This window comes from Gallinula chloropus (assembly GCF_964237585.1).
Source record: "Gallinula chloropus genome assembly, chromosome: 5".
Taxonomy (NCBI): Eukaryota; Metazoa; Chordata; class Aves; order Gruiformes; family Rallidae; genus Gallinula; species Gallinula chloropus.
This window is the reverse complement of record NC_140090.1, coordinates 53731214-53754007: the sequence shown is the minus strand read 5'-3', so window position 1 is coordinate 53754007 and position 22794 is coordinate 53731214. Positions and strand designations below refer to the sequence as shown.

Genomic DNA, 22794 nt, shown 5'->3' with positions numbered 1-22794 from the left:
TGCATCCCAGGGTCCTGAAGGAGCTGGCTGATATGGTTGCCAAGCTGCTCTCCATCATATTTGAAAAGTCGTGGCTGTCAGCAGAGGTCCCTGGGGACTGGAAAAAAGGTCACGTCACTCCCATTTATAAGAAAGGGAGCAAGTAAGACCCAGGGAATTACAGGCCAGTGAGCCTCACCTCTGTGCCTGGGAAGATCATGGAACAGATCCTCCTGGATGACATGTTGGAGCCCATGAGGCATGAGCGTGTGATCCAGGACAGCCAGCACGGCTTCACCAAGGGAAGGTCGTGCCTTACCAATCTGGTGACCTCCTGTGATGGAGTGACAGCATCAGTAGATAAAGAGAAGGCAACTGATGTCATCTACTTGGACTTGTGCAGGGCCTTTGACACAGTGCCCCACCACATACTTATCTCTAAATTGGAGAGATGTGGTTTTAATGGGTGGACCATCCAGTGGATAAGAAACTGGTTGATAGACCGTAGCCAAAGGGTGGTGGTCAATGGGTCTATGTCCAGGTGGAGGCCAGTGACAAGTGGTGTCCCCCAGGGGTCTGTCTTGGGACCGGTGCTCTTTAACATCTTTATCAATGACATCGATGATGGAATTGAGTGCACCCTCAGCAAGTTTGTGGATGACACCCCAGAAGGAAAGGAAGCCATCCAGAGGGATCTTGACAGGCTGGAAAGGTGGGCCCGGGTGAACCTAATGAGATTCAACACTGCCAAGTGTAAGGTGTTGCACTTGGGCCGGAAGAATCCCAGACACAGATACAGACTGGGGGAAGAGCTCCTTGAGAGTAGCCCTGCTGAAAAGGACTTGCGGATGCTGGTATATGGGAAACTTAACATGAGCTGGCAGTGTGCTCTTGCAGCTCGCAAGGCCAATTGTATCCTGGGCTCCATCAGAAGAGGGGTGGCCAGCAGGGACAGGGAGGTGATTGTCCCCCTCTACTCTGCCCTCGTGAGGCCCCATCTGCAGTCCTGTGTCCAGGTCTGGGGCCCCCAATACAAGAAAGATGTGGAAGTGTTGGATAGGGTTCAGAGGAGGGCCACAAAGATGATTAGAGGGCTGGAGCACTTGTCCTATGAAGAGAGGCTGAGGGAGCTGGGCTTGTGAAGGAGCTCTCATACTGCTGCAGCACTGGAAGAATACCAGAAAAAGAAGTCCTCATCAAGGAAGCCCCAGAAGGGAAAGCAAGGAGTGGGAGGACAAAGAGGCGGATGACGAGCTTCACAACAACTCTGATGATGCACGTGATCTGGGCAGATATGTGGTTGACCCCATCCAGTGGCCAATGTCGCCTGTGGCTGACAGGTGCAAGTTGGTGGAGGAGCTGGTAGACCATCTTCTTACTGCCTGCTGTAGACTTTCCAGGAATACCTTCAAGCCATGGCTGCAGCCAGCCATTGGGTTGGACTGTGGCTATGAACACTGTGGCTCCTGGGATGACAATGTGTTCTACTGCCTGCTCGTGCCCCTGCAGCCTCCCCCAGGGCACACCTTCTGTTTGGAGCTGAGCCCTAACAAGGACACGCTGACCCGCACCTTCTGCCTTTGCGTGCAGCTGCACTGCACGTGCATGAGGGAGCAGCTCATGGGGGACATGCTATGCTTTGTCCACCACAGTGAGCGTGAGCTGGAAAGCCAAGGCCCCAGCCTCCTCAACACCCTTTGCAACTACTCATGCGTGGACATCCAGAAAACCACTTGCTGGTTCCAGGAGCTGGTGAAAGAAGCCTGGAAGCTCCTGCCTCTCTCACACCGCTGCCAGCTGACCATGCTGCCTGCTACTCATTCCTGCAAGATCAGGCTAAGGGCTGGACAGAAACCCCTGACCATCGAGATGACTTTTGGGGTGCTGCTAGACAACTCAGGCTCCTTTCTGAGGCTAGAGTAAGGACCTGATGTGGGTCTAGAGGAGGTCCACGAAGATGATTAGAGGGCTGGAACAGCTTCCCTATGAAGAGAGGCTGAGGGAGCTGGGCTTGTTCAGCCTAGAGAAGAGAAGTCTAGGGGGGGGAATCTCATTGTAGCCTTCCAGTACATGAAGGTAGCATACAAACAGAGGGGAATCAACATTTTAAAAGGGTAGACACTGGCAGGACAAGAGGGAATGGATTAAAGCTAAAGAAGGAAGGTTTAAGTTAGACATTAGGGGGAAATTTTTTACAGAGAGAGTGGTGAGGTGCTGGAACAGGCTGCCCAGAGAGGTGGTGGATGCCCCGTCCCTGGAAGTGTTCAAGGCCAGGTTGGATGAGGCCCTGGACAACCTTGTGTAGATCCAGGCCTTGAGATTGGTGTCCCTGCCTGTTGCAGGGGGGTTGGAAGTCTATGATCCTTGAAGTCCCTTCCTACCCATGACATTCTATGATATTAACCTCCCACCAACATGGCAGAAATTCAGAGAGTTCTTGCACATGTTGTCTTCCTGGCCCGTTTAAGGACTGTTTACTTTATAGGTTGCTGTAAAAAGAGATAATGAAATTGTAACAGGCATATTTTTGTAGATGATGTTAAAATTAATGAAAGTTTTGAAAGCAAATCTACTGTTTAATGTAGTAAAAATAACTGAGAGGGAGGTGGGCAATTAGGAGCCCTAAAGATACATAAATAGCATTATGTGAAATTAAATTAGAGGTGTTTAAGGACTGTTAAGGTGGAAAAGGCTAAGAAATGATCTGATACTGGTCACTTCTAGCATAATTCATGCTTCCATCTTAGATGTGCAAATACCTGTTACATAAGTTGTCCTTTTTTCTAAGGTTAGGGCAAGAAGTCTATCCAGGGGTTCCAGGAAATGGGGCTGAGAAGGACATCTAGAAGCCAAAGTAACCAACTCTCATCCCTTTTGATGTGTGCTTGTCTCCCTTTTCTTCAAAGCTTGCATAATTTCACTGGGCAGCCTCTTCATCTAAAATTCAAATCCTGTATTGCCTTTGCTTCAAGTTAAGACAATTGCTTAATTTGGTTTCTTTATCTTTGACATGTGGAGATTACCATTTCCCACTTTGTACTCTGAGTACTTGAAGACTATTACAAATCTCTCAGCCTGCTGTGCCCTAACTCCCCAGAGGCATTGCTTTGCAGCCAGCTCTGCTCACAACTCCCATCTCCCAAGGAAGTCTTCAGCCAGTGCCTTCCCCAGTTATGACAATGAAAACTTGATAATTACCTAGTGAGGCATGTTTTGCCATTAATATAGCCCCTGTGTTCCTGTGGCCTCATTTAACCTGTGCTGCTTATGTTTTATCACAGAGTGTACCTAAAAGTTCTTGATTATAATCAAGACACAACCTACCTGGGAAGTTTTCTGTCCTGACAAGCAAGGAAATTGGAGTGGCTTGATGCCATTAGTATTTCTCAAACCCATGTTTCTGGCTGGTACCTGCAGAACCTTGCAAACCTTAACCCAAGTGAATGAAATTCAAGTGCAGAAATACCTTGATTTTTCTTCTGTGATCCCACACATAGTTTTTGTATTGTGCCTTCCTTTAAGAGACTTGGTTACCCCAGACCTTCTCCCTCCCACCCTCACTTCTTTCTCAGAAGCACTGTGCTTGATCTTCTTCAGTACTTCCTGGCCACGTGTGATCTCTTAAAGGTAATGTTTGCCAGTTTGGGCAGAGGTAGGTGGAAGCAGTGTCTTGTAAGGCAAATTCAAGAAAACCCAAGGAAAGTATTTGCGAAGGCAGAAATACAGAAGCTAACGCTCCCAAACAAGTATCAAGGGTCATGACGCGCACTGACACAAACTGCGTGCTGTGGCGGGCAGTAGGGAAATGCAGCAGACAAATGGAAACTGCTCACCTTCCAAAAGGTCACTCCTGTGTGTGCTAATAAACCATATAACTTGTTTTATTTACAGAGCAAAGGAAATAATGTGGCTGTCCTGCAGCTAGTGTCCTGGCAGCTGTGAGGGGACTGCTCTTATGTGTCACTGCTGACAGTGTTTCCCCCACCTCCTGGCTATGCCTTGGGGAGTTCATCCTGCTGGGGTGGATGTTTTTGCTGTCTGACTTGCTCCAGGCTGTGAGACTTGTGCTCTGGTGCAAACACATGCAAACTCTGGGCAGTACGGTAATCAATACACAGCTGCTCTTATGAGAATGACTTTGAGTGCAGGTTTTGTGGTCTTCAACAAACAAATGTGCTAAACCTTAGTGATATTCCATATGTATTTTAAAAGCATATTTCCATGGATACCCAACAAAAATACTCCAAATTAATGTATTTGGAATTTGTATTTTTAATGTTCCCTATGGGAGTTGCAATTCAGAATTAAAGTGGGTTTAATTAAATTTTAGTGTGGCTACTGCTCTTCAGCTAGTTCAAGGTGATCAATTTATTAGACATTTTAAATTTTTAAATGAGGATCAATGACCAAACACCAGTCTGAACAGCTTCTTCCACAGACTTTTCATAATCACAGTATGACAAAATGAAGTTCCAAGAAATTTTGCGTCTCAGGATGTCTAATGTATAGTACATACAAAAAGCATTTGAAATGTGGAAACAAGGTTCTTTAAAGCTACTTTAGTGTAATCTTGGAATAACAAGAAGTCTCATACTTGAATTGGGTGTTTGCCGAGCATTCTCATGGCTTACCTGTGACACTACGTACTGGAGGTATTATGTTATACTATGTAAAGTTCACTCTGGATGTTGGGAAGGTCCAACTCCTCATGTCATGATAACAGCTACAATAGTTATGAATATGATTGCCTCCTGCTTCAGTCAGCAGGAAATCACTGAGTTGCTGCTGAAGAATAATCCTATCTGTTCAGTTAATGATCAACACAAAGGAAAAAAACCCTCTTGTGTGCAGTTGACATAAAGTTCCTCCCAGTTTCCTGAAGCATTTTGGTTACTTATCCTGACTGAGGTAGGAGTTTCTTGTTTATCCTTCAGTAATTATTAAGTTTGCTGGTGCTAATGAATTGTTTAATCAGTGCTTGATGAATTGACCACCAGTCACTACCTAGCCCTGTATGGGCTCAGATTTGACTCCATTTTTGAAAGCATATGCATATTGTAGCACCAAGGATGCTTTTTCTATCAGATGCGCTTTTAGCATCCTATTTTGATATAGTTGAGATGTATCTATACCTGCTGTTTTCCTCTAAATAGTTTGAGTTGCCAAAACACAATTAAAATGTTCCTTTTCCCAAGAAGAAATACTAGCCATCATTTGCTTTCTAGGAAATACAGACTTTTTGTAGGACTTTGAGGAGGCAGCACACAGTGATATACTGCAGCTCAGGTATGTTCATACAAGGTACATCTCAGACTGTGGGGCAGGTCTGTGGAGGAAGACTGACAAGTAAAGTTGCTGGAGAGCTACAGCTTCACTTTCAACAGCTGAAGTTCCTATTGCCCCCACCACTCCTTTTAAGCAGCTCTCCAGCCAGAGGGCCATGCTTACTGCCTGCTCAGAAGACAACATGAGATGTCAGCAGGGGAAGTAAAATCATGGGGGTGGGAGGGAAGGGGCAGGAGAAAAAAGAACACACACACAAAAGTTTATATGTGGAAAAAACAGCCTCCATTTCTGTAACAATTAGATTATTTCCGAAATTTAGCAGGTGACAATTAGTTGCTTTCCTGCTGAAAGTGGTAGGAAAGACTAGTTTTAAGAACTGTTGTAATGTTTTAATTTATTCTTAATTAAATCTTACTGCATTCTATTTCACTTTCAAATTTTCCTGCCTTTATGGATGATTTGCAATTCAGACTTACTCTTCATACTTAGGTTGCCATTTATGAATGTACTTTTTATGGTTGCTAACAAAAATTTAACTTGGATATTTCCTAGTGCTACTTTCAAGGAGTGTTACTTTCAAGGCCTGGGAAAAGAGTCTAGTTTTTTACTTTTCTCTTTAAAATCTCATAAACTGCCAGCTGGGTTCAGAATTCAAGCCGAAAAATTAGGAGCATCTATTTCCTTATTACAGCACTGTCATGTTATGTATTTTGATCAGTGTTTTTCCTTTGGACTATCAACTGAAGAAAACACAATGAATGGAGAATGGACTAATAGATATGTTGAAAAATAGGCAGTCCTCTATGTGTGTATTTGTATGCATTTGCTTTCAGTCATCAATCAAACAGTGCAATGTGAGAACTAAATTCAAGCAGACATTATTTCAACATCACTCGCCTGTTTGGCATCAGCTTGTTAGACGTAAGTCTGCCTTTTTGTCCTAGTTCTGGAATTAAATTAAAGGCATTTTCTCAGGGGGTGAGAATGAATAGGAAATCAGATATAGATGGTGGAAAAAAATTAGTGATCATGGTGTTAACTGTTGGACTTGATCTTAATGGTATTTTCCAGCCTAAATGCTTCTGTGGTTCTTCTGTATGGCTAGATACTGGCAAGCCTCTACAGAACAGCAAACATGAGATTGAAGAGGTGTTTGTTTTAGCTGTGAAGAGACCTATGGTTGTCATCTTGCCAGCCCACTGATAGAAATTGGACTTGATCGCAGCTGACTTTGTTGTGACTCTTACTGTTTCTTACCCAATCTTTGCAAACCATAATGTGGGAAATACTCGATATATTTAATGTAACATACCCTAACACAGCTACAAGTAATCTCTCATGAAATAAAATCTTAGCTGTAGATGATGAGGTGGGTGGGAAACTGACTGGACCACCAAGCCTAAAGAGCAATGAGCAGCATGACAAATCATTATAGAAGTGAAAAAATTTTGGCCAGGTTTTGCTGGCCCAAAAAGAATGGCATGTATCACTTCAAATGAAACAAAATCACTGTTAGCAGAACAAGGTAAATGATGAGCAGTCCTGAATCTAGCCAGCCCAGTATGGCATGCAGGTACCCCCGTTAGCTGTTTGCATGCCTGTTGATATAAAGCAGTTAAAAATCATGTTTTGAGAGAAGCTGCTCAAGACAACCAAAGGTTATCTGTGACAGATAAAAGTAGAGAATATGAAAGATCATATTTAAACTCTTATTTGCAATTAGATTGGTCTAGTCTGACTAATCCCCTGTATCTAGGACAAAACCAAACGTATGTCAGAAAGGAACTGCATTAGTACTGAGGTGGTCTGCCTCTTCGACAAAACTAGCTCTGTGTGATTTTTATTTTCTCCAATGCAGAACTGTGGCCTTTATTGTGTCTCCATCTGTCTACAGTAATTTTAACAAAAAATGGATGTTGTGATATATTCCACAGAACCAAAAATGTCAGGTAGCAAACCAGACCTATCCAAGTTAGTTTTCCACTGATTTCTAACCATTATGGAAACTTACAATTATAATACTTTATCCCTTTAAGAACAGGGTGTTCTTTAATTCTTAAGCTTCCTCTTTGTGCTGTCTCAGGAAATGTTGGATACCACCAAAGGCGTACATCCTAAGGCACTTCCTAACAAGTGTTTCTGCTAAGCCATTACAAATATACAGCTGATTTCACATGTGCATTCCTTTCCATTCTGTATGCTTGCATTTTATGGATTCTGTAGAAATAAGGGAAGACAGTAATCTAAAAAGGGGAAATCATGCTTAACCTCATCTTGAAGACTAATATTGCCATTTAAATGCTATGGTGATAAAAAGTTATGTTCATGACTAAACTGTGTCCAACTGCGTTGGAGCAAAACCAGTGATATGGGAATTTGGGGTTCTCCCTGCACAATGCACTTCTGTCAGAGTATGCTTTTGGTGGAGTAGCAACTTCTGTGGCTCAAGGAGCCATAAATGTCTCTCCTCAATGGCCAAACGCAGCTGGCCTTAGTGGCTTCCAAGTCTCTGAATTGGCATCACAGAGCAGGACGTCATCACAAACCTGTCTGACTCAGATATTTATAGTATGTGCCTTGCATGACTGTATTGAGCTCAGAGCATCTCATCTTCAATACATGGGCTGATATTTGCTATGCTTATTTTAATAGCTTGCTTAATACATGTATATATCTATATGAGTGTACTGGTGCCTCCAGGGCTTATATTTTTGTGATTTTTATTTTTTTTTGGGGGGGGGGGGGAGGGGTGGTGTATGTAGACAGTGTTGTTTAGCATTCATCAACTAAATGGAGAGGAAAAATCACCTAGGGAAACCTTGTCAGATTCTGGCTAGAGGCCAATTTTAAACATTTTATGACTGCAAATTTGTTGCAGAGAATGAGAGAAACTGTAGGCAGAATATCCGGAAGCAGAATAAATTAACCTCTGCAAAATTCCATCAGGAGAGCCCCTGCAACATGGGAAAGGAAAAGCCAGAAATTTGCCTTTCCTTTGAAACTTTTCTAGGGAGTATCTTTAATGGTGGGCAGCTGTGCCTTCCTTCCAGATGATAATGAATGTATAGTCTCAAGGATTTTAGGGAGGAGATAGAGCTAAACAAAAGTAAGGTGGCACTTGCACTGACACTTGTCAATTTGTATTCCAATGGGACATGAATTAAAGCATTGCTCCAAGTGAGTATTGGAAGCTAGCACTTGGTGGGGAATGATGTTTATTCTCTAAGCATTTAAAACCTGAGGGACTCAGGTGGTGGGAATGCACAAAGCTCTGTGCTGAACTGCACAACAAAGGCTGGGCTCCAAACGTTTGCACAAATTGAGAGGCATTTCGGTAAAAATATGCAAGAAAACTGAATAGCTTGGTAAAAGGTCCTTGTAGCAAATGTGCTTAGTAGTAGGTTGATTTTGACTTCTAAAGGAATTTCTGTCAAATCCAATTATCAGAGAAGACTACAACTGGGGAGGTATCAAAGCCATATTTGCAGAAATCAGGCTTCAGAGCAGTTGTAGATGGAAAATGTTTGTTGAGTCTCTTTGCATGTCATTTCACAGTTCTTTTCTTTATGAATCTTCCAGCTGTGGCACATGCTGTCTGTCTAAAGACAAGAATACTCCAGCAGTTTTCTTTTAAAAAAAGTCCCTGCCAGCTGCATTGTCTTTATTTGTTTTGTTTTTCCTCTCTGTCTTGGAAAAGAAAGGCAGGAAAGTGAAACAAAGCACAGAAATGAAGCAGTCTGTCACAATGAAAACCTCTTAAATATAAATAATCAACTTTATTGACTAGGAAATTCTCTTTGATAATCATGCTTTTCATATTTCTAACTGTTCTCACTTAAGACAGTGTTGCCTAAATACAAGGAAAGTGTTTGTCTTGATGCTGTTAATCTGAAAGAAGCATTACATTTGCAGTAACAGACAATCAGGTTTGAAAGAATGTCAGAAAATATTTTCAATATAGTCAGAAAAGAAAATGCATTTCTTCTGAGTGTCTGAAGACTGGTTTTGGTTATAGTCGGGGTAAGACTGGGATGGTATCAGAAATACATATTAATTGCTGCTTTTACTTTTTGCATGGCATGTATATTACAGGTTGAAGGTATCCTTTCTGTTCATGAGTCTTTAAGGAGTTTATTGTTATATGTAAATCAAATATTGGTATTCGCTCTCTACATGACTATTCTTTGTGTAACCTGTCACAACAGTGATTCCTGGCTGATGAACTGAGCATTATTTCAAACACAGGGAGAAAAGAGAGAGAATGGATTTATTTCCCACTTCTGGAGTCTCAGTAGCCCACAATTCAAATATGCACTGCACAATGTAGTGAGAATTAAATATCACTGCTTGAATTGAAAAGGAATGATCCACTGAATTCAAATTAGGAGGAACCCTGAGCTGCTTTCAGCTGTCCTTGCAGGTGGTCACCATTCCTAATGATGACTCAAGTGTCCAGGTAGGTTGGCAGTGAGAGCAGAAAAGGTGGATTGTGTCTGCAGGAAATGAGGCATTAATTAACAAGGGTACTTGGTGTCTTGTGTTTGGGAGCCACAGCCAGAGTGTCTCCATCACTCCTGTGCCAAGGAAAATGCTATTTGGATTATTTCAGAGCGACTGTGTCATGCTTGTTTAAGGGCTGGAAACAGGATCTTTGAGCTATTTCTGTTATGTCTTTATGTAACATTTCCCCAGCAGAAATAGAGAGTTGTGCTGCTATTGTACCTTTACTCTGTGGTGCTGCTGGGCTGCTATCAGCTCCCATGGTACTTGTGTAGACTCTGGGGTATCTGGCCAGGGCTACAAAGGTGCAGAGGAGGGGAATGGACCTTTCCAGTGCAGGAGCATCTTCCACAACCAAAGCAGAGAGCAGAATCTTTCTCCATGTGTAACTTCATACTGAATTAATTTAAGACTTGAACAGAACTGCTAAAACCCTGCTGTATTCAATAGTTTATGAATTATATTCTTTTTCTTTGGGGGAAAAAAGTCTAATTTGGTCTCTAAATGTCTGCATGTATCACCTTGCAGAGGCATCAAATCCTGACCTCTTAAAAATCTAAGTGTGATTTGCTGAGGTTCAGAGCTGTGATGGGATGACTCATTCCTTCACCAGGCAAAACTACCACCATGTATTTTGTAGTTGTGGTATGGTGATTAGATGAAGAGAATACACACCAGAGCAGAAGGTAAAATCTATTGCTCTTGCTTCAAGGTGGCATCAAAAATAACTTCAGGCAAGACAGAAACCTCTTCTCTGTGTGCTTAATGTCTCATGTAGAAATCTGACTACTATCTTTTTTTTCCTGTATTAGAAATGGGCATTTATCAGCTGTTCTGCCCACAGTGCACACATTTGCAGTCTTGATCACAGATGAGGACTACCCCCTCCTAAGACCTCTTTTCCAAGTGCAGATTCATTTTAAAAGTCTTGAGAGGATGCTGTGGCTGTTCAAACAGTGTTATTAAATTGTACCCCAGGTAGCTATGGAGCAGCGTTTCTCACAATCCAGAATTTCAGACATTATTTCATAAGAAAAGCATACTCATAGTGTGGAGTTTCCCATTTCCTCACAGGCCATAAACATGGTAAATGTGGGGAGCAGGACTGTTTGTTGTTGGAACTGAGTTCAGAGGTATTGCCACCACATGCCTATAAACAGATCTCTCCTGATTATTTTTTAAGGCTTTGAAAGAACAGTATTCTTGGGGCCATGTAAGCTGTGTACGTAAAGCCTGCATGCCTCTCAGAAGGAGTGGCTGTTTTAAGAGGGTGAGAAACACTAGAAGCCTCTAATTACAGCAGTGCAAGTTGTCAGTGCTTGTGTGGTAGGCTATATTAACATGTAGCTTGTGTTGGTTTGCTTTCAAGCTGAGATAACCTCAAAGGAAAGTGGGCTTTTACATCATTTAATTTAAAATTGATACAGCTCCAGTGCAGCCTAGATAAGGAGACACAGGCTTCTGGCTTTCAGGAGCTCAGTGAAACCTGCCCTGGAAAGCCAACCAAAGACCAAACATCAGTTGTCAGTAATTCCCTGCTGCTGCTCCTGCAGGTAGCTTGTAAAGAGGGTACAAAGGCTACTTAATTTCAGTATCCCATAGCAGCTTTATAATAAGGCACGTGCTTCTGTAATAATTTACTGGTTTAATTCTGTTATGTTCAGGCTAAAAAGATAACAAACATCTTACAGGCATATTTCCCTTTAGCACTTAGCTCTTTTAAGGCTGAAGGAACAGGGTAGGAGTAGCACAAAAAAGCCCCTACATTTTTCTGGTTTGAACCACAGCTTCGATGGTGGGTGAGCCCATGCAACCATTAAACATTTTGGTACCACACATGGCACTAAAATTAACTTCTTACTGTGTGTGGAATTCCTGGGGTACCAAGCAGAACAGTGTCACGAGCTGCCAGTGGCAGGCTCAGGAAATGATCAGTTTGTAGCTGTAGCCTGGTAAGGGGCAGCCTTGCTCCTTCTGGTTCCTCAGCCTGCAATGGGAGCAGGATAGCACTGTGCTAGGGATTAACAGGATGGGCTTGTTCTCATTAAGATCATCTGCCCTCTCGCTCCCCTGGTTTGTCAGTGGGTAGAGCTAACAAGTGTACAGCCTGAGGTGATGCGGCTGCTGCTGAAAGGCTTGAGCCCTTCTGGGATGCGGTAGGACTTCTGAAAGCTGCTTTAACTGTCACACTGTGTATCGACAAGCCATAAACTGCCACTTCATGATGGGATGCTTACTCATGATGCTGAGAAAGTTAACAGTGGAAGAAATTGCTACCTAGTTCATTAATACTGTAGATTAAAAACAAAGAGTAGTTGGCACAGACTGCAGGGTTTACTAAGCAATGTGTCAGTTTGTTCCCAAATGCTTCATGCATCCTGAGTTATTTTTGTCCAGCTGCCTCGTGTATATCCAACTTGAAGAGTCAGAAACAGAAGCAAAATTCAGTGCATTGTCAGTGTGCTGCTGGAACTTGCCTCAGGCTTATGTGGGGATCTTCAAAAGGCATGTAAATAGGGGTGAGGGGAAATCGGCCAGTGTAGAGATATGGAGATAGTCAATGCTTTTTACTAAAGCTGATAATGTGTGGCTGGTAGGCCATACACAGCACTGTTTCCTGTGCTGTCGTGATACAGGTTAGTTTTACCCTACTGATGATGTGTTGTTGCAATAATAATCCTGCTCAGTACGAGAGGAACCGCAGGTTCAGACCCCTGGTGCGTGCGCTTGGCTGAGGAGCCACTGGCGCAAGGCTACCATCTGTGGGCTTATGACTGAACGCCTCTAAGTCAGAATCCCGCCTAGATGTAGCGATACCGCAGCGCCGCCGGCTCGTGATGGCTGGCCGCCCTCCGTCCCCCCCGGAGTGGGGGCTGGCTCGGTGTGAAGCGCCGCTCGCGGTCAGGGACCGGAGGGACGGACGGATGTGGCGCCACCTCTCCCCCGTCATGTACCGCATGATCGTGGGGCACCCGTCGCTAAATCATTCGTAGACGACTTGGTTCTGGGTCAGGGTTTCGTATGTAGCAGAGCAGCTCCCTCGCTGCGATCTATTGAGAATCAGCCATCGACAGAAGCTTGTGTTTTTAATGCCGGCAGTGTGCCCGGGCAGCCAAGAAGGCCAATGGCATCCAGGCTTGTATCAAAACCAGTGTGGCAAGTAGGTCTAGGGAGGTAATTGTGCCCCTGTACTCAGCATTGGTAAGGCCACACCTTGAGTACTGTGTGCAGTTCTGGGCTCCCCACCATAAAAAGGACATTGAGGTCCCTTGAGCGAGTGCAGAGAACGGCAACCAGGCTGGTGAAGAGGTTGGAGAGCAAATCATATGAGGAGCGGCTGAGGGAGCTGGGGCTGTTTAGCCTGGAGAAGAGGAGGCTGAGGGTAGACCTTATCACCACCTACAGCTACCTGAAGGGAGGTTGTACAGAGGTGGGTGATGGTCTCTTCAGCCTGGTGACAGGAGATAGAACAAGGGGAAATGGCATGAAGCTGTGCCAGGGCAGGTTTAGATTGGATATTAGAAAAAAGTTATTTACTGAAAGAGTTGTCAGAGCCTGGAACAGGCTGCCCAGGGAGGTGGTTGAGTCACCTTCCCTGGATGTGTTCAAAAAAAGGGTAGATGAGGTACTTAGGGATATGGTTTAGCATAGGATGGGAATGGTTGGACTCGATGATCTTCAAAGGTCTCTTCCAACCTTGTGATTCTTGTGATCTTGTGATCTGTGTATAAACTTGTTTTGGAAATATTCAAAGACCCTTTATTTGTAACTGTGCAGTAAGGGCTTCATAATCTATATCCAGTGTGGTATTCAAAAATTTCTTAACTCCACAGTTGATGAGACTTCTGCATATGAAATGTTAAGCGCGTACTCATGTACTACAATAGTTTCCCTGTGCCAGAGACCCCCCCAAGCATAAGAATTGTTCTTTGTGTGTAAGCAGTTATGTCTCAGAAGACAACCCTATCAGATAGGACTGGGGGTTGTTTTGTGACTTATTTGGGATGGCCAGAGGTGTGTGTTATAAAGTGTTGTTGTTCAGTATCATAATCAGCTTAATGAATGGGGGATTTTAAAAAGACTATGAGACCAAGATACTGAGATCTTTCAACTGACCAGGCTGTGCCTTTGGCACCTGGCACTATTTACCCATGATGCCTGCTAGCAAGGCTGGAGGAGAAGAGTCATCAGAGCTTGATTTTGTTCAGGCAGTCTGAGTTCAACATCTTGTGCCCTTCTCTTGGCTTATGCTGTTGCTGTCAGTGCCAGCTGAGCTGGGGAAGGGTCAGACACAGGGTCCCTGTCCTCTCTGGCTCCATTGTGCTTGCCAGGACATACATCCTTTCCTGTACTCGGCCCTCCTTGCAAGTGTACTCACTGGGGCGTCCATGTCTGAAATCAAGCAAAAATTCAGCACAATCACTCAGAAGATACCTGCTGACAGCAGGGAGCTCTTGATTACACTGCTAATGAGCATAATGCTCTTTTTTTTTTTTTGTCCATTTTGCTTTTGTTTTGCTCTTTCCTTAATAACCATTCACCATGGGCATTATTAGGAGCCAGAGCACAAAGGTAGGAGCCTATAATAAAGCCAAGGCCCTAGGGTATGTTTTTGCTAGAAAGGAAAAAACAAATGCTTGTTTTCTTTTGAAGTAGCTCATCTGAGCTTTGAGCAGTCGGGGAGAGGTTTTTCTTGGCAGGCGTAAAAAGGACTCCTGCTTTGAATCACAGCGGAGAGATGGTTACACAGAGGAGAGCACTGGTCAGCTGGGCTGCGAGCCCGCAGACCTGCTCAGCAAGCAAGGTGAATGCTGCTGTGCTGCTGGCTTCCCTCACCCAGCTCCGTGCTGCCCTGCCTGTTTCCAAAGTCCTTTCCTGTCTCTCCTACGCAGGTATCTGAGCTGCCTTCCCCTCTCTGATGGAAAACTTGTGCTTTGTAAGTTTCTGGAGCTTTTTTTCAAATTGGTTTCTGGTTGTGCCCTGAGTGGAGGCCTTTTAAAACAGTCTTAACAACAGACTTCCACGACAACAGAATTCCACTACAACAGGTTTGTCTGGGACAAAGCTCGTAGCAGCAGAAAGCCAGGGGTCAGTATATTAAAACAGAACATGAGAATACATTTAGTTGGAAGGCTATCTTGATTTCCATATAAATGCACAGAATTACATTTGACTGAGTACCTCAGGCACGTGAATGGTAAAGCAAATTTTATTTCACCTCCTGTTTTGATTTAGTTAATAAATGGAATTTTCTCTGGCATTCTTGCCATTCTGAGTTTCTACATGAGCTGTTCTGGTTTTCTATACCAGTGTCTGAGCAGAGATAATTTTAATTGCAATTGATGACTAGCAATGGTACTTACACAGGTCTGTGGGGTTAAGCATTAGCAAGCTAAATCTTGGAAATCTGAATCGAAACCATCAGAGATGTTTTAAATGCTCTGTATTGCAAATTACTGTTAATCTACAGTTTGATCTCTTGTTCTGAGCTATAAAGGATCTACAGTGCCTCTTTTGTGTATCCTTAGCCTGACCCACAGTTGCACTTTGTAGCACTAAACCTAGATTGTCCTAAACTCCTTTGTTAGCAAGAAGTACCCGGCAGAGTCACCCTCCTGGCTTTCTTTCCAGCAAGCTTTATGATAAAGGTAATGGTGAATTTCTGGTTTCCCTTTAAATCTTACATTTGGCCATGTCTTATTAGTGAGTATAGAGTGATGTGCTTATTTCGTACAAATGAGAGGAGCACATCTCACAGGTTACTTCACACAGACAAATGAACTGCAGTGCAGAAGGAAAAATCGTAAATTGTAGCAACCTCCTCCTTTGCTGGAGCTTCACTGGGATAGTGGTGGATGGAGAAATTTGGGCCTCTGATGATTCCATCTGGGTCAGGCATTAAGCTATGCGCAGGTGATGCAGCAAGTTTTCCTGTCACAACTGCTCTGTGCAGGGAGCTGAAGGGTTTGCAGGCAGACCCTGGTGCAACGGGTGTCCCCAGGGCACGGTGCTGGCGTGCAGGTATGTTTTTTCAGAAGCATGTTCCCTGCTGGGACAGCTGGGATGGTGGGCAGCTCAGGACTGGTGGCAGCTGAGGTTTTTAATATCTTGTACACAGTGTGCACTGTGATCTGTTTGTGAACTGCAGAGACAAGAAGCATCAGTGAGCATACAGCTAAAACTTGTACTTGGAAAACAGCAGGTGATAACTTGCAGGAAATGGGCAGAAAGACATATCTGCCAGGATGAGCGTTATCTGCTATGTAAAGTGGTACCTCTGCTTCACAGAGGTACTGCCAGGTTGGCAGGACAGGGCTGCCCAGGCAGTTCTCAGCCTTAACAAATGACTTCCAGTGAACATCCTTATCTCGTATTACTGGCTTTTATTATCCTGTAAGTGTTTCTTCTCTGTAACAGAAGAAAGCTGACTTTCCATAGATAATGCTGACATGGGTAATGCATCTGCGGGTGGGAGGTGCCCATGCTCTGCATGCCAAGCGATGGTTCCCTTTCCGGCAGAGTGCAAGATGTGGCTTCACTGGGATACAGCCTTATCTTGGCTTTTGACCACATTTCCGTGGGACAAAACCCACACATCTAGCTAGTAAGGAATACTCAAAATAAGCAAACATGACCCTGTCCCCAGCTTCAAGAGCATCATGGTTTCCAGGAAATATTCACTTTGGGAGTATCAACAGTTTCCAAAATGAAGTGTGCTCCCAAGGCTTCTGAGTCACAGAACTGTGCTTGCTGCCAGGTTCTCTGCTACTACATTTCAAACTTCCTCTTCATTTATCTGGTCCTAGTTCAGTTCAGAGGGCACCGATGCTGGGGAAGGGTCCAGGGTGCAAGTCTTCTGCGGAACATCTGAGGGAACTCGGGTTGTTCAGCTCACAGAAAAAGGGGCTGAGGAGAAAACTTGCTCTCTACAACTACCTGATAGGACATTGTAGTGAGGTGGGTGTTGTCTCTTCTCCCACATAAAAAGTGACAGGATGAGAGAAAATACCATCAAGTTGTGCCAGGGAGATTCAGATTGGATATTGGGAAAACTGTCTTCATCAAAAAGGTTGACAATCATTGGAGAAGGCTGCCCGGGGAAGTGGTTCAGTCACCATCCCTGGAGGTATTTGAGATGTGGATGTGGCATTTAGGACACAGTTTAGGGGGGACTTGGCAGTGCTGACTTAACAGTAGGACTTGATGATTCTACATCTCTTTTCCATCCAAAATGATTCTATGATTCTAACAATATAATATTTTCTTATAGCTAAAATTCCTCTCCTAATGCCTTGTTTCCCAGATGATAATTCTGCTGTACTCTATACAACTAAATACATAGAATACTTGTGCAATTCAAATATAAGTCATAGTATGTTACCTTACAGTAAACCTAAAAATGAAGAAAGGAAAGATAATAGTTTGCTTTTTAATGTTTTACAGATTATTTGAAGTTGATATAATGCATATGACACATAATTATAAATACATAATTTTTAAAATCAAAGCTACATGTATAAATGAAATCTAAACTTTCTTTTAAATACCATTGTTTTCATGAGAATGTCTTGCCATCACCTTTTCTATTTTCTTCTCCCCTAGTATTTATTATTGAATATCTTATAATTGGGAAATCTGTAAGAGTTTACAAATTTGTAAATGAGAAACTGTCAAAGAAATCCAGGTTGTTATATAGGGAAATTCTTTTCTTTGTGAGATTAAAAAAATATCTTTTTTTTTTGTAAAAGAAAGTATGAAAGAATTTCATTTCTGTATAAAGAATAGAAAGGAAGGTATAGAATGGCAAAAAGGACACAGTGAATTTCCAGTGAAAGTCCTGGTAGCGTGGGCACCTGCTTTTATTGCTGCATCACTACCACAGACAATGAAGTGCTGACTTTTAAGCAGCAAAGGGAGTATTCTCTAGCTTCCAGAGTATGGACTCTTTTTATAAAATGCTGCTGCACATGTAAAAATATTACATAATGTGCCTTATCCTGCACTCATTACTTGCATATGATTTTTGTCGCTGCTGCCACTTGTCTGCTGGGGTTTTTTCCAAGGGATGTTTTCAATGCCTTTTCCTTTTGCCATGTGTCATTGGACAGAGGTTGCATTCAGTGCCTTCACTTTCATCATTTCTAACTCGAGAATGCTCACTAGAAATGTATGTGAGAATCATTAAAAAGATCGCTGTGGACTATTCAGACAGGAGGATAAATCACACTAGGTATCTTCCAGTTTTCAACTCTGCTATTGAGAATCAGCATCCTTCCTTTAGTTGTTAAGACAGACAGGCTAACCCAGCATGTTTGGCTCTGTTCTGTTCCTCTGGCTCATCTCTCCTGATATTTTCTTGAATTGCAAATAATAGAATTGCTTATATGAAAGGATACCTCTTCACAAGAGTAGAAGCCGTGCATTTGGACTCCTTGAAAATGGCTCTGTAGCATTTAATACACTTTGTTCTCTGGTCAGAAGTTCAGGATGTTCCATTTCTAAATTTGATTTCCAGCTAAAATCTAAATGCATCTCATTGATCATCCTTGGAAGTTTATATACTACTAGATTTAAAGATGTGAATGATTAATGCTTCTGCTGTGCTTGCCTATGAATCATTTTTTTTTTTTTCTTTCTAAATCTCTATGGCTGCAGCAAGTAAACTTTTTAAGGGGGATTGAGGAGGGGGAGGAAATATGGCAGAATATGACCTTCATATTAGTTGCACTTCAGATTAAAGAATATCCCTGCAAGGACATGTGTCTCTGAGTTTCTACTCAGCTTGTGAACTGTGACAAAGTAGAGACCTATCACCTGCAGGTTTCTGTAAGTGAATCCAAACAGAAATTGTGAAAGGTAAGCAATGGACAAAGCTGTCAAGATTTAAGTTTTAATACGATCCTAATTAACTTCCTCCAAGTTCAGTGAGATGATTTTGGGGTGTTTGTAAATCAGATTTTCCCTGGGAAACAAACTTGTTCCCTTCTTGTGGTCAATATTGCTTAAAGAGCCCAAGAACCTCTCTTCTTTCCATTGTCCTTCTTACAGCCCTCCTGCCTGTCCCTTGCAGGGTATGCGTTCCCCAAGGTAAAGATCAAAACATTCATAACGTTAATAGGTAGTCCCACACTGGATTCAGTCTTGTCTTGAACTCCAGAGGTGATGTTGTCTATCCTGTCTGTGAGTAACAAGTTCAATTTATTGATTTGAAAACAATGGAGCGTGACTCATCTAAGTGCAGGTATCTACACTTAAAACATGTTTTCCCAAACAGACACCCACATTTTGCTATGATTCATCTACTCTGGTGCTATTGCACCATCCCAGCAGCAGAACGCACCACCTCTCTTTGCCTATTGACAGAGCATTTTTGCTCCTTGCGCCCTTAATTTGATATGGCAGATGCAGTCCGGGAGGGGCAAGGTACCATAGAGAAGATGCTTCACCCCCGCTGCTGACTCAATTAGGCCAAGCAGGAGACCAGAAACGTCCCATGGGGCTCCTGCAGTGGCAGGTTTAGGAAGGAATAAGTGATTAAAAGCACTCTGCTGGGTCTGGTCTTCTGACAGAAGTTGCCACGTATGTCCCTGACAGGCATTACCCGGAACAGAGCACGCTGGCTTAAGAGAACGCATGGAGGTAGTGGCCCTTGTGACACTCATAAATTCTGCTTGCCATACTTCTCCAGTGATGGGGCAAGGAAGATTTACCATCTGTTTTCTTCAACTCTTAGGGGAAAAGTGCTTTGAAGCTGTTTTTCTCATAAATAATGAGAGCGCTGGAGAGAACATTTCAATTAAAAAAAGAAAACCCACAAAAAATCCCCTAAGAACATCACATAATATTGGCCGGTCTCTTCCATAGCAAATCCTTTCTTTGCTGAGTTTACCAAGATGCTTGCAATGAAGCTTTCACATGAAAAAAAAATTTAAATAATCTGAGCTAGTGGCTGCCCACTGAAGAGGAGATGGCATTACTAAGTACTGTTCAGTGGCATGAAACTATTCTAGTCTGCTACAATAATGTCTGTATCAAAGTCTGTGTTATTATTCAACTGCTCCTGTAGCAAAAGCATGTGAACACTTTATGGCAGCTGTCTGCTTCTCCTAGGGGAGACAAAGGACTCAGAAGAAGGTAGGAAAAAAATTTCAAATTCCCTTGGTCTGCCTTTTACCTTCAGTCCTTTTTTTTCTTCTTCAAAGTGATCGTTTGCCCTAGTCAACCTCTTTTAGAGAGAATGATTTTCTTTCAGCCGTTCATCATGTTTCTGTAGCTTGCATCACTTGGGAATGCAGTCTCATGGTACTTTGGGGACTAATTGCACTGAGTAATTACTGAATCCTCAGCCTTCACAATGATTGCTTTATAAATAAGTCCTTGCTTTAAAAGTTGATCACACATATGCTTTGTGAAACAAATGTGCAGAGCAAATAATTCTCTGGCAACGTTGCTATTTCTGTCACGTGGCACAAGAAGAAAAAGTTGCGGGGCTGTGAGAATCATGGAATACCTAGGTTGAAAAGACCTTTGAGATTGAGCCTAACTATACCTGTCCTCTACTAAACCATATCCCTGAGCACCTTGTCTGCCTGTCTTTTTAATTACATCCAGTGTTGGTGACTCAAACACCTCCCTGGGCAGCCTGTTCTAGTGCCTGATAAACGTTTTCATGAAGAACTCCTTTCTAATATCTAATCTGAACCTGCCCTGGCACAGCTTGAGGCCATTCCCCCTCATCCCATCAGAAAGGAGAAGCAGTGAGCTGCAGGGGAGGCAGGCAGGTTCCATGTGATTTGCCTGATGTACCATGGCCCCGCCAATGGAGCGAGTTCTGAGGGTGATTTGTATGTCTGCAGTTGATTAATTCATTCTGTTTTAAAGCAAAAATGGTGGAGTGACAGTCTGTTACAGAGCTCTGATGTTTGGCAAAGCCTACATCTGAAGGGTTGCTGGAGATGGAGGGATGAAGCTGGATTTACAATAACAGTCAAAAGAGCTAAAGGGGGATGTGCATGGCTCCATTGAAAGTCTTGCCTTGGGCTTTTTCTCTCTGCTTCAGAAATTCAAATAGATACAGCAAGTTGTGTGCTGTAAGGGGGAACTACGTAGGTAACCATATAAATATGATGGAACGAGAATTTAAAATAGCAAATGTGCAGTAGTTGTGTAAATGACAGACTTGGCTTAGGCTGAATATGTTAGCATGATAGGTGAAGCGGGCTGGCAGCGTTGTTAAAACCAACACTGGAGTGTTTGTACAGGGCAATCAATATCCCTTCTGGCCCCAGTTCCCAACATCAGGTGAAGAAAATGTTCTAATAGAAATTCAGTTTATATGTCTGAACTACAGGAGGTATTTTTATTTTGTATGGTAACAAATGTATGTTTCTCTTTGGAAGAATGCATCAGACGGGGTTTTTTCTTCTTTGTAGGAGACAGAAAACCTAATGTAATAACCAAAATGACAGAAATGGCACTAGGGCACTGGCAAGAGAATCAAACCTGATTAATACCAATTAGCTAAGGCAGAGAGGTGTCTCAGGATGACTGCTTGCAGGCTACCAATGAATGTGTCTGTGTGTGCATACAGCCTGAAACAGGAGCAAAATGTATTGAATGAGAAACATGATATTTATGACCCTACCCCAACAACTTTTAACATATCTACCTCAGACAAAACAATAATCAAGCTAGGATTACTGTTTCTAAATAAATATATCCTAGTAAATGGTTTGTAACTGCTTTCAGAATCTGGCATCTGCACAGAAAATAGCTTTCAGTATATAGAGAGAGATCTTAGAGAAGTACTACTTTAGCTAATGGTATTTGTGTGATTTTTGTAGCAGATCTACAGGTGAAAAGAGCCCAGAGTTTGGTTTCTGGTTTTGGTTTGCATTTTATAGGCAAACCCTATTCTCTCTCTTGCACTTTTCAGGAATGTGCCTCTGACAGGTAGGTTAATGTAATACAGGGATGTGATGATCACTTATCACTGTCTTGCTGGAGCCTGGAGGTGGGCCATAAACAGCCTGTATCTGAGTGTTGTCATTGATGAGGTGTTTGATAGCTTGCTCATAGCTCAGCTGCTTTTGAAGGCTGTCAGTGTCCTTTCATAGTGTTTGCATGACTTGATTTTTGAGTGATGTGGCTCTTCTAATCTGCTGTGGCATTGCTGATCTGCTTCCCAGTACTATTTCTTATTGTCAGAAGTGAGGTGGGAGAAGGGTTAATAGGTTTCCTTTAGGGTTTGGCAGTCATCAGCAGCTAACACATGTTGTATCATTCAGAAGAGTCTTAGGATTTGAGTTTAATAGTGACAGTGATACAACCGTACAGAGACACATCACTTCCAAAAACCAAAACCGCCGTTTTATTTACCCTCTTACTCTTGTGTTTCACTCTCTTTTACCTAAAGACCCTTCAGAAGGTAATCTTAAAAGCTAGAAATGAGCAGATTTAAAATCTACCCTTTCATATGTTGCTGATGGCTGTGAGGAAATAGCATACGCCTGCTTGTGGACAGAGCTCTTCTACCAGCTGGAGAGAAGTGCCCATCGGCCTGTGCATTGGGCACACAGCACTACATCCATGGAGCTCTTCAAGAAAAAAGTCCAGTTCAGGCTCTTGCTTGAAGCTGCGCTGATCCAATTCCAAGAAGCACATGAGAGAAATGGTGGTAAATTCCTTCCCCAGACAGAACAATACCATTTACCACAAGATGTGATCTTCAGAAATCAATCAATCTTGTATTTTTCAGTAAATTCAGGCTGCTCTAAATTAAATTGGAAAAACTGACTGGCATGGAAATAATTCTTCTAAGTAAATTTGTGCCTAGTTCTCTACAATAATATCAATGCAGATTTCATTAATATGTTTCATTAAAAGGATTTTCATTAGCAATGAGCTTCAAAATTTGCTAATATGTTAGACTGTGAGGATGCCCATAATTATATCTGCAGTGTTTCTAGATCTATCCTTTTTTTTTTTTTCTCCTGTCTCTCTGGTATTAATAAACTTTCTAAACTGCCT

At 42.7% G+C, this 22794-nt stretch overlaps 1 protein-coding gene across 1 annotated transcript; it reads left to right on the top strand.

Annotated features, from left to right (window-relative positions):
* Positions 1–1299: 1299 nt before the first annotated feature.
* On the top strand, positions 1300–1902 carry LOC311192178 (inositol 1,4,5-trisphosphate receptor-interacting protein-like 1; the record flags this gene model as incomplete). The annotated part of the gene is made up of 1 exon (XM_084264601.1): positions 1300–1902. The coding sequence occupies one exon, from the start codon at positions 1300–1302 to the stop codon at positions 1900–1902; it is 603 nt and encodes a 200-aa protein (XP_084120727.1).
* Between the last annotated feature and the right edge of the window lie 20892 nt (positions 1903–22794).